The sequence below is a fragment of the Pectinophora gossypiella genome, chromosome 17 (assembly GCF_024362695.1).
Source record: "Pectinophora gossypiella chromosome 17, ilPecGoss1.1, whole genome shotgun sequence".
Taxonomy (NCBI): domain Eukaryota; kingdom Metazoa; phylum Arthropoda; class Insecta; order Lepidoptera; family Gelechiidae; genus Pectinophora; species Pectinophora gossypiella.
In genome coordinates this window covers 6,775,312-6,787,510 of record NC_065420.1, presented here as the reverse complement: position 1 = coordinate 6,787,510, position 12,199 = coordinate 6,775,312, and the positions used below count along the sequence as shown (strand labels likewise).

The 12,199-nt window shown below is 37.1% G+C and overlaps 2 protein-coding genes across 4 annotated transcripts in view; one reads left to right on the top strand and one right to left on the bottom strand.

The window, feature by feature from the left end:
- LOC126374301 (tyrosine-protein kinase Src42A) overlaps positions 1–6,703 on the top strand; it is a 62,300-nt gene extending 55,597 nt beyond the window's left edge. For both annotated transcript variants that reach the window (XM_050020840.1, XM_050020839.1), the window contains exons 6-8: positions 348–504; positions 1,597–1,850; positions 2,911–6,703. In XM_050020840.1, the coding sequence (XP_049876797.1) occupies positions 348–504; positions 1,597–1,805 (366 nt within the window). In that variant the 3' untranslated portion in view covers positions 1,806–1,850; positions 2,911–6,703. The remainder of the gene's footprint in view (positions 1–347; positions 505–1,596; positions 1,851–2,910) is intronic.
- A 252-nt stretch (positions 6,704–6,955) lies between these two features.
- LOC126374305 (uncharacterized protein C1orf112-like) lies at positions 6,956–12,199 on the bottom strand. 2 transcript variants are annotated; one of them, XM_050020849.1, is made up of 12 exons: positions 12,042–12,199; positions 11,796–11,942; positions 11,429–11,643; positions 11,185–11,342; positions 10,672–10,862; positions 10,310–10,455; positions 9,751–9,880; positions 9,372–9,531; positions 9,002–9,224; positions 8,518–8,863; positions 8,097–8,327; positions 6,956–7,628 (listed from the first exon to the last, which is right to left on the bottom strand). In XM_050020849.1, the coding sequence occupies exons 1-12, from the start codon at positions 12,111–12,113 to the stop codon at positions 6,969–6,971; spliced, it is 2,679 nt and encodes an 892-aa protein (XP_049876806.1). In that variant the 5' UTR covers positions 12,114–12,199; the 3' UTR covers positions 6,956–6,968. The 2 variants fall into 2 exon arrangements, with proteins under 2 accessions (XP_049876806.1, XP_049876808.1); XM_050020851.1 differs by having other exon boundaries at positions 11,796–11,936.

The window sequence follows — 12,199 nt, the reverse complement described above, 5'->3', positions numbered from 1 at the left end:
TCAGCTCGCGACACCAAACACTTCAGGACCCCGATACCGACCCCGTTGGCGTGGTCGACGATTTCCCTCAGCTTGTCGCTATCGACCCACTATATGTATAATAAAATCTATTTTTTTTCCTCTCAGACGACGCCTTGCGCCGAGGTTCGCGCCCAACTGGGCAGCCTCAGGCCTGTTGTCTTAAACGTTGTACCGGGTGAGAGCCTTCAGCGCCCCCGATTTGTCCGGCCAAGTAGTTAATGCCATCTGCGGCAAATCTACAAGAAGTCACGTCAAAAAAGAAATGTTTATAGGATGTCAGTGATTTGTGTTAACTTGTATTAATTGATTTGCGTTTTGTTTATCAGGAAGACGAATATGAAGCCCGCGTGGGCGCGCGGTTCCCGATCAAGTGGACGGCGCCCGAAGCGGCCAACTACAGCAAGTTCTCCATCAAGTCCGACGTGTGGTCGTTCGGTATCCTGCTTACTGAGCTCGTCACATACGGGCGGATACCTTATCCTGGTATGTGCTATATTTAATAGCCGTTGAGCCTTGTAGATTATTTTAGTAGAATTTGGACGTTGTTGTATAAACAGTCAAAAAAAAGATATATTTTTCAATAATGGCTTACTACTAATAATGGCGCTTTTTGAACGTCAAAAATTAAATTATATATTGGCCCCGATTCCTGCAGACACCGCCTAATTTTATTTTAAGTTATATCCGTCATTTTCATATCCGTCGAAAATGAAAGGGACGGATGATTCACAGCTCTTAATTTTAGGAAGAATGAGTAAATGAATGAATAACCCGGGCGAATCAAAAGGTACGTTGCTGGTATGCAATCCGTTTGACCTGCTGTCTACTTACTATGTCGGGTTATTGACGGATGTAAAATTTTTAGACGGTTGGTTTAGATTTGTGCTTAAAATTGACGTGTGTTCCATAAATTTTATGCTTGTCGATTACCCGTCCCTTTCCTTTTCGGCGGATAAGAAAATGACAGATATAACTTAAAATAAAATTAGATGGTATTTACAGGAATTAGCACCATTATGTAACTAGCTGTAAAACTACTACCAATCGGAATCTGTAACGCTGAGGGAAAGACGTGGCCAGAAAACCTCCCAGCACAGGGCCCTAGTCCTACCGTTTCAGATTTCCTTGCCTTTTTAAAAAAATCCAGTTTGTATTACATTAATTACAGTGGTATTCCAGTCACTGTTTTTGTGCCAAATTACATCTAAATCGGTTCAGCGGTTTAAGCGTGAAAAAGTAACCAGACGAAGTTTTTATAATATTAGTGTGGATTATTTGAACTGGTGCAATTCTTATAGCTCAAACCAAATAAAAAAGATCACTTTTTTTAATTATTTACTCATCAGTTTAGATAAAGAGGTAAATTAATGAAGGTGAGAAATATCTGTACAGTGTACCTAGACCTAATGATCGTAAAGGTAATAACTAACTCCGGTCCTCATCGATAAAGTACCCTAACTTTTTCACCTAGCATCCATAATATATTGTTTGGTCTTTACGTCACTATTTATTTTTAGAACACCATCAGCTTATATATTATATTACTACTGTAACTAACCAGTCTCCTTCCCACAGGCATGACAAACGCAGAAGTCCTGCACCAAGTGGAACACGGCTACCGCATGCCGTGCCCGCAGAACTGCCCCGCCGCACTATACGAAATCATGCTGGAGTGCTGGCACAAGGACCCGCTGAAGCGGCCGACCTTCGAGACTCTGCAGTGGAAGCTCGAGGACTTCTTCACGATGGACAACTCCGAGTACAAGGAGGCGTCCGCCTACTGAGCCCGGCCTTCCCTGCCGCCCCACCGTCACGCACACGCCCATCATGTAAGTCTTGATATATTTCTCGAGCTCAGGCCAACTCCACCTAGCCGAGTCACAAGGTTATTAGCCGCCAGAAGCCCCTGACCATGGAATAAGGAATAATACTACAATACAACCCTGCTTTATGCAAGAATAAGTATTATGTGTCCTTTGTACCTTAACGCAATAGAGTATACAATCAAACTACTTGTAGGATTAACTCTCCACAAAGTCTGAACTAGGTTTACCTCACACCCCCCCTTAACGTCAATGTGGTCTGTGTAAAACGAGGTATTTTGTATGAAGGGTCCGCAGTGGGCTTTGACATTACGCTACATAATTGAGTAGTATCCTAGGTAAAAGATAAATTATGAAATTCTGATTACTAAATACAAACAGACGAAAAACTTCTTTTTAACTTATTTATGAATTTCAGTCCAGCGTTATAAATCCGACATTTTAGCACGTTCTATGACGTCACATTATTCTTTTTCACACAAATTCCATAGTAATTTGATAATTTCATGTTTTGTCGTTTAGTAAAAAGTAAGCAATATCATCAAGTTGAAAGTGGCCTATTAGTTATTTATGTAAATAGCAGGTGGAAGACTAGACTACCCTTGATAACAAGTTAGGTCAAATACATACACTGGTTATCCCCATAGGTGGACCCACAAGTCTTCACAGGACGACAAGGCATGAATACATACATGCCTGGGATGAAAAGCATTCGTTTTTGAGCGAGCTTGTTAAAATTGTCAATTGTAATATAATATATCTAAATATATAAAAGGAGAAACTGACTGACTGACATATCAACGCACAGCCTTATCGGCTAAACGTAGACACTTGAAATTTGGAAGGGACGTAGCTTAGGTACCGTGGAGGTGCACTAAGAAAGAAAATCCCGAAATTCCCACGGGAACGGGAATTAGCGGGAAAATCCTTCCACGCGGACGAAGTCGCGGGCAAAAGGTAGTATATATATATTTTTGTAATATGTGTTAGAAACGAAACTGAAAAAAATTGCCAACCAAATTTCTAGCCCTAAAAACCGCTGACTCACAATTATCATTTGTTACAGACTCCGGGCCTGTACCACATGCCGCCGGAGCTACAAATGCTCCACCAAAGCGCGTCGCTGCAACACCTGCAGATGCACCAGTTGCCGCCGCACACCATGCAGGCCCCGCACTTGCAGGCCTCGCACCAGGCGCACTTGCAGGCGCAGGCGTCGCACCAAGCGCACTTGCAGGCGCAGGCGTCGCACCAGGCGCACTTGCAAGCGCAGGCGTCGCACCAAGCGCACTTGCAAGCGCAAGCGGCGCACTTGCAAGCGTCGCAAGTGCACCTGCAGCTGCCGGCGCTGCCCGCGCGGCCGCTGTGCCACCACCACGCGCCGCGGCACAACACGCTCGCCTACCGCGCGCCCTAGGGCCGCCACGCCGCACGCCGCACGCCTCCACCGTGACTACCTGGATCATTCCCACGACGTCCTTCCTAGCGAGGATCAAGTTAGTGAGCCCTACGCTTCGATGTCCGTAATTGAACATTACTCGACGATTGTGAATTTGTGATCACGCTACAAGGATACCCGCAACACTGCAAAAAAGAAACCCCACGTCTGATTGTCTTCGATAGGGAAGGCAATCCTCAGATTAGACAATAAAGTACTAACAAATTGCGAGTTTACGCAAAAGTTAAATTCAAGTGTCCAGTAAGCTTTACCTTTGCGTTGCCAACCCTATTCTGAAGATGCGGTAGTACTCTTACCCTAGGCGTGACTCAACCGTGTGTGTTAAAACTTTATGTTGGGGGCTGAGATGTCCCAGTTCTTCACACATATAACCTCCATTCCATTACCGATGGCGTGAATCGAAATGACGTTCGAGCCATCATAACCTAATACTGTCGTGTATTTCATATTCACTCGAAAGAAACCTGTGAAGTCCTATATGGGCGATGAGTGATGAATAGTCCATTTTGTGTGTTATCATTCCTAAAGTAGCGGACCGGGACAAAATCACTGTTAACTCTTGAACTGACGCGTCAAATCCAAGGGCGTAACAGTTTTGTAAGATTTTGGACTGTATTTTGGTCAGATAGTACTCGGAGCCAAAGCGATCGCGCGTGTGATTACGTTGTGTTCGCGAGTCTAGTTTCTCGAATTTCCATTTACTAGTGCCCAACTGGTATAGCAAGTCGCGACTGTACGACGTAGTAAACACGTAGGAATACTCTTTGATACGACGACGTCAACGTAATTCTACACGCCGGTCGGTAGTAAGTTTAGTTAGACTGTCTACGATTTTTCTAAATATATTTAGCGTACCATAGGTTAACTTTTACAGTTCTTCAAGTTTTCGAGTAAGCCTCGTGTAGGATGGCCGTTTTATAATATTAATCGTTAATAGACGTGGCTTGATCAAGAGCCGCTTTGAATGTTACAGCTTGACTATTGATACTTTACGGCAATATGAGTGACATATCAGAGCTTCTTAGTTTCGCTTCAGTAGAATAATCTTGTCGGCGCCCTATTGATGCTGCTCTACGCGTTTAGGCCGTTGATTTGCAATGAAATAGTCGGGTGCTTTATTGTCAAAGTTGTTTTAGAGTACGACAAATCCAAGGTGTGGTTCGGATGGACGTCAGAGGCTATGCGGAGAGTGCGGGCTGGTTCGGCCCGGAGCGGCGCTGAGCGCGCACAGTGCGTGAACGGAGGAAATTTAGGTTCGGCAGGGATATACATCGTGCACACTTAGCACGATATTACGAGGATTAAGTTTTGAAGAGGCGCATTAATCGATTAGGTATTTTCACCTTCGTATACCATGTTTAAAGTAGATTGGTGATAGATGCCAAATAATCCTAATAAAGAACTGAATTTATATATACATATTAACTGTTCTGAGGGTATTTAGACGTTAGGATATTATTTATGTAACTTAAATTCGATAAGCTTTCTGGAATACAATTGGAATAGTCATTTTATTTATATAAATTAGTTCCAAACTTTGTCGTTGCGCCAATTGATTTGCTAGGGTATCGTGACAGTTGTCTGCTCAACAATATATGAGGTATGACTGTATTTATCGTATAATCCAAAACTGATATTTTATTTGTGCCAAGACTTAGTTATTTTAAGCGAAAGTAAAAGCCACATGTAATCCCAATTGTACTGACGACTCAATTGTATTTATCTCCTTACTTTTTGTCTAAGTAAGATATGATTGGCCTAAGTAAATAAGTATTTTTGAATGTGTAGGTTTTGTATCCTAACATTATAGAAGTAACTTAGTGTATTTACATTACTAGATTTCGTCAAAGAAATTGTGACGACGTCTAACATAATATTGTAATTCGTTAAAACGGCACATTTTAACGAGAATGTCAGTATATATGTGCAATATTTAATTTATAACCCGGTGCTTAGTATAATTCTATATGGAAAGAGTTGCCGGAAGCTCTTGCTGTTCGAATATATAAAATTATACATCCTCAGAACTTTTAAAAGACGAGTAGTTGTTTTAAGATAATAAAATAATTGACTATAATTCCAAACGTATATGTATCACTGTAAATGTCGCAACGATTGTTTTTGTATTTTGATCTTTCCATAACATGTAAATAGTTCCGAAAGTAGCGTACTAAAGGTTATGATTCGAGTGATATTATAATGTTGGTATTAAGGACTAGTGTGCAGACTCGTTGTTTACTAACTCGAACCATTCCAATCGGATCATGGCAATATTTATCATATATAATATGTATCAAAGGCGTTTTGACATTGCAAGTAATTTTCTCCCTAAACCCTTTCAAAATAGAATACAACTTTGTCGCACAAATATGATGTATTTTCAATTAATAGTAACTACTCGTAAGGAGTCTAAAATATTGCATTTTTACGTCACAAACTATTTTTATTATCAGAGTTCTTTGTATAAGGTGTAGACTGACAGAGTTTGTGCTTAGTGTTCGTAATGCACTCGCGTACGAAGAACTGCTTGTTGGTAGAGTATCTCTACGCACTGTGGATATAGCACGAATTATATATCTATAGGTACGAAGTTGATGTTGGCCACAAATTAATACTGCTTTGTAAATGTCCACGGCATTTGTACATGTGTCAGACGAGTATTAGTAATGCAAGTTGATCGATCTTCTTTACAATAAGATAAATTAATTCCAACACGATTATTTACTCTCTTGTGTTATTTCCATAATTTATTTTGTAATTTTAAACTCAATTAAGTTTTAGCTGTATAATATGCTTTAGGCTTTACGCTTCGTTATAGCCAAGTTTGCTATGTCTTATAAATGGCAATATTATTAATTATACCCGTATTATATTAATTTTATTAGTTAGCCAATTTTAAGTACTTTTTTCTTATACAATGGCGCCATCACAATTTGTAATGAAAATGATCAATAAGTTGCGTAGGATAAGCTATGTGAAGGATATGAGTGTTAGATATAAACTAGAAGTTATTTAGTAATTGTTGCTGTGTTACATGACGTTTGTACGTGTTAACAGTTTGTCGGCTGTGACAGGTATGGAACGTCGGTAGAGGACGGAGTCAAATCAAGAGCGACTGAGTTAGTTGATACTGTTTCACACGTGAACTAAGGTCTTATTACCTCCGAGTATCAATTAAATCTATTTTAAGTTATCCGGCCACCGTTACACTACCACACTGTACTAGCATACTGTCCTTGATCTCTACATGCTTGGATAACTCATCAACGATTTTAAGTTATGCAATATTTCGTGTGGCAGTGTAACAATGACCCATTATGTATGGTTATGATTATATTTACTATATTTCACTTATTTGTATAGATTTTTTTAACACAACAATAAATATAAATGTGAAATATGTTTTGTTTCATTTGCATTCCTACGTCATACCCAGATATAAAGGATGTAGCCAAGAAGGTAGCTTTGGGAGATCAATATAATCATAATATTAGACTCACTCACTCACTCGTGACTACACAGTACTTGCGTATGTACTCTTCTTAAGATGTACCTCTAACTAACGTGAGCTTATTTTGTGTTATAATATTTACCGACCCTCTTGGCTACACGCAAAAATAATCATTCTTTACTAGTAAAATAAAACATATAATTCAACAATAACTTCAATCAATTATATTTCTCAACATTTCACATACTCCTATAACTCTGTCCTTGTAATCTCGAGTAAAAACATTTTCTTTCACTTGACTGAGCTGAGAAGCGTCATTCTCCAACCGAGCGATAATTTCTTCCACATCACTCGTATCTAGTTTCACTTTCTTGCACGCAGGTTCCGAATCGCTCTCTGCTTCAAACAGCGTGTCTATATCGGCGAAATCGAAATTGCTACTGTTCGCCTTATTAGTAACACATTCAGAGTCACTCGATTCCATACAAACACTTTCGAGGCATTTGTGTCTGTATTTGAAATCGATTGTGCCGATCAACTGCGTCTTCAAATCGACATTTTCATTCAATGTTCCACGTTTTGTATAGGTTTGCCACGTCTTTTGTAAAGTACTGTTTTCGTTGACGACCTTGGAAATTATTCTTTCTATATTCTTGTCCGATATATGCTTCCTTAGGGCACTGAAAAACCTGTTTTTAACAACAATATCATTTTGTTCGAATAAGCTTTTGAATGTACTTAATAATAGCGTGTCCACCGCGCGTTTGTTTTCATCACAGACTGGCGTAAGCATCATGGTGAAGAATAATTTTATAAGAACTAGTTTCACTTCTGTGTTGCCTTCTTGTATCATACTGGATACCACATGATGCACCTGAAAAATAGATAATATAATGAATAAGAGCGATGCGTAGGTTGCCTGGATGAGATTGCTACCTTAACTATAAGGTCGCCTCTTGTACCACATATCTGATTGGAACTGTTCATGATTCTTTTGTGTGCAATGTAATTTGTAACTTAAAGTAAAACCTTTACAACTTAATAGAGAATGTCATGTAATCCTCTTACGGCACTTTAAGAGTTGTCGTAAAATTAAATTAACACGTTCAGTGTGTGTGAACCACATTTGAGGCACTAAATTTGAAACTCATACATGCATGTCCCATGTGGGGCACTAGGGAAAACGGGAAAATCCGACGGGAGGATTTTCAGATTGTTTTTTTCTTACCATAGTGTGTGTAATGTGTTTATCGAAAAGTAACATTGCACGTGAGTATCTAATTTACAGTTACACAGTGAACATGTTAAGTTTCGTCTGCCAGAATCGACACCATTGCCTTACCTTAATCATGTTAGCTCCAGTTGCTAAAATACATTTCATGGCTATAGTTAAAGACACTAGTGCCTCTATATAGTTCAAATACCACACGCATCCCATGACGAGGGCACCATTTGGTAGCAGAAATTTACTATTATTGGGACACATTTTTGTCCAAGCTTTGATTACGTAGTCTTCTAATGTATCCGTGTGGTCGATCAGAGAACATGTAGCACACACATTCATTATTTTTACCTTAAAAATAAGTTTTTTTATAGCTTCTATGCTGGACTGGGAGCGTATAAATGTATCCCTAATGAGGTGTCATTAGGGATGAGTTCTTTGTATGTTTATGAAATACCATTGAAATAAATCAAACTTAAGAAGTGGTTTACAAAATTACCTATAAGCAATTTTAATTTAGAATTAATCTCATTCTACTCACAAGGCTCTCAATTTCATCAGGACTTTGAACACCAGAATTCAAAACTTTATGCAGCTTATTTTTAAGCGTTTCTACTATTTGTTCTTCAACTCTACTTTGCAACTCTTCTGGTAATGACTTGATTCCTATGGCACTCCAAAGGCCGAAGTTCTTTTCATCACAAATTAATTGATTATTATACATTCGTATTTTATGTTCAGTGTGTAAATATTTGTATAATGATCTTAAAGTGTATCTTATGTGGACATATTGCGGTGAGTCAGCGAATAACTGATAATTTTCCAATTTTTGGTATGTTGTAGTCAGTGATGATATCTGACCCATTAAGAAAGACCTAGAGCTTGATCTGTAAAGAAATATTGGCTTTGGGTTTTTACTTGTCACTGGTCTGGAGTAAAGAAAAATATAGAAGCAGTTAAATACATGTCTGGCATAAATAAAAAAAATATTGAATATAGCTAGAATTTGCGCAGCTAATAATTACCTAACTAATAGTTCCAAAAGATTTGAAGAAAACAAAGCACTATAACAATTAGCACTGAGTATACTTTCATATATTTTTTGTTGTAAATGATTAATTTCTTCTGAATCACATGTACATGCTAGTACAAACATGTGGGTAAGTAGTTGTTCATATAAACCGAAAGAGTTGCATTTGACTTCTCCTATGGCTTCGAATTTCAGGCCCATATTAAACCAAATGTGTCCTGAAATAGTAAAAGTAACATGAGTAATATTATCATTACAATAAATATTATAATTACAATAAATATCATTATTACAATTAATATCATAATTACAATGAACACAATTTTACCATGTGTAAGGTGCATTTAAATTATCTATCCACTTACCATAAGGCAGCCATCTGAAGACACAGTCAATTATTTTGTACTTATTATATCTAGTATTATTTTCTTGTAACCCAGATTTAATCGCAGACATAATAAATATGACATAACCCAGCAAGTTGTCTTTGTTTTCCAGTCCATTGAGGTCTATATTATGTAAATGCTGAAAAATAACTTACAATTTATATACATACAAAACAGATTTTTGTTTTGTATACAGCCATCAGTAATCATTGGCTACCCGCCCTTGTGGCATGGATCACGTTATCTACGTGAATGTGATAAAATTTAACGATATATTTTTGACCAATACAAATAATGCAGAAATAGATCAATGTTAGTGGATTAACTCAAATTGATGTAATGTTATAAACATACTTACATTTACAAACTTTTCTTCCATTAACATTTCCTTAAGAAGAGCATCCGATGGATTTAAAACATTTGATTTCACCAAATTAATAAACTGAGGTGATTTTTCGCATATAAATGTTAGGTAACTGGGATTATTTCTGAAAAAAAAAGTAAATTATATGTATATAAATTGCATAACGTAAATATAGAGGGGCCTACTTAGAAGACAATGTTATATATAATAAATAACTATCAAACTACTAGTACTCAAAAGGTTACTCTTGAGTTTGCTATTTAGTTACTTTGTAAATTAAAGCATATAAGAGAAACAACACCTTACACTTTGGACATTTCAGGCTTGAATCACCCGATTGTCCAAAAAATTTAGGTGATTTCGTGCTTCGGAGGGTACGTTAAGCCGTTTCCCTGGCTATTCGCCGTAAAAACACGTCCACCAACCCGCATTGGAGCAGCGTGGTGGAGTATGCTCCATACCCTCTTCGATTGATTGAGGGGAGGCCTGTGCCCAGCAGTGGGACGTATATAGGTGTTTATATATATTTTATAAGAGAAACAAATATACTTACAAGTAAATATAAAGAAGCAACTCCACAATGTAATTATAATTTTTCTCTGTTGCATGTTTGAAAATATTATGAACTTTTATTAAAATCTTCATTGTAAAATTCCCTACTTTTAGTGATCTCAAAATGACCTTCTCTTCTTGTTGTACCTGGAAAAATAGAGGTTTATCATAACTTAATTTTCTTAAAATTAGAAGTAAATTAATACATTTCACATTTGCTAGTAGTACAGGGGAGTTAAAAAGGCCACATTAAAGTGATTTGTCTAACAAAAAAGCATCTGTGTGTGTTTTTTTTACCCCCCAGCTATATTTTGTCTGTATTTTATTCACAAGATTTGAAGAAATCAATGATAGTGTTCTCACCTCAAGAGCAGTTTTTATGTTTTTTTCAACCATTGAGCAGAGTATCTTCGTACAGTTTTGATAAATATGTTGATCCATCAAATAATCTTTATGTTTTTCACAAATCATGGTGTATGCCTTCCACTGTTCAGCCATAGTTTTCACATCTAATGTTTGAACAATCTCACCAATTTGCAAATTTATATCCAGAGCTGAAAATGTAGAAAAACCTCTTAGTGTTTTATTTCTATAAAATTAATTGTAAGTATGAAGATAATTGTAGATTAGGAGAAAGCAAGGGACCAGGTAAGGTAAAATGACAAAATAAATAATTTTCTACATGCAGTTTTTTATTATTTTGCTTTTCCTTCTGTAATCTACTTTTCAGATGCAGTAGTTAAACAATGAAGTTTGAATTTTAAAAGAATATTGGGCCTTACAACTTTGTCACTGTTACAAGTATTTGTACTTCACTCACAAAGCTTATTATTATTCCTTCTTACTAATGTTATTGTCAAGAAAATACCAACTTACCATGAAGAAGTATGTTAAGCTCATCATTTTCAGTTAAATCAAAGATGAAGTGCTTTTCCAAAACCATCAAGTAGGTGAGCTGCAACTCATGGCAGTTCCTAAACAGTTCCTTCAGTTGCTTCTCAACATTTTTCAAATTACTCCCATAAATAGATTCACTGTAAACAATATTTTTATAACATTTATTAAACTAAGCTTTACAATTAAGATGAAGGTTTATTAGGAGATAAACATGATTACAAACCTGTCTTTACAATGAGAAAATACAGTCTTTATAATATTCCCAGTAGCAATGGGAAATGTCTGCATACTACAACAGGACATAGAAATGGACTCAATAACTGTTGTGATGAACCCAGCCAGCTGTCGGAGGATGTGTACTGCATCATCTAAGTACCCACACAATCGGGGTACTATGGTATCTGTCTCCGATAGCAGCTCTAGTACTAAATCTAGACTCTGTAAAGATAAAAATATTATGATATAAGGATAGAAGAAAAGTACGAAAGTATTCTTATTTTGTCCCCATGCTTTATAAAGACCAACAACTATATAAAGACTAGATTAAATGGCAAACAATCTTAAAGGGTGTAATATGCAATGATTCTCACCTGAGTAATACAAGATCCACAGTTATCGAGAACAGTAGAAAAGTACGCACCAAATGAAGGCTTGTGTATTTCTTTTAGAATGTTTGAAGAGAGACAATGCTTTGTATTAAACACAAGATTTTCATAGCTAACCGTTTCCATCTGACACTATATTTTAAAGAAAATTACAGTAAACATTTATAAAAATCGACAGTTCAGACTGCTTGATCATTCAAATGGTTAAACATAAACTTTATAAAAGGATACTGCTTCCACAGAACTGTCGCAAGTTAAAACTTCACCATCGGAAAACACATTAGAACTTTGTGAATTATCCATATTATTCACGTTTTATGTACATTTCCATTTGTAGTAAAGCTCCAGCAGAATATACGGTAACCCGCCAAAAACCACAACATTTCTTT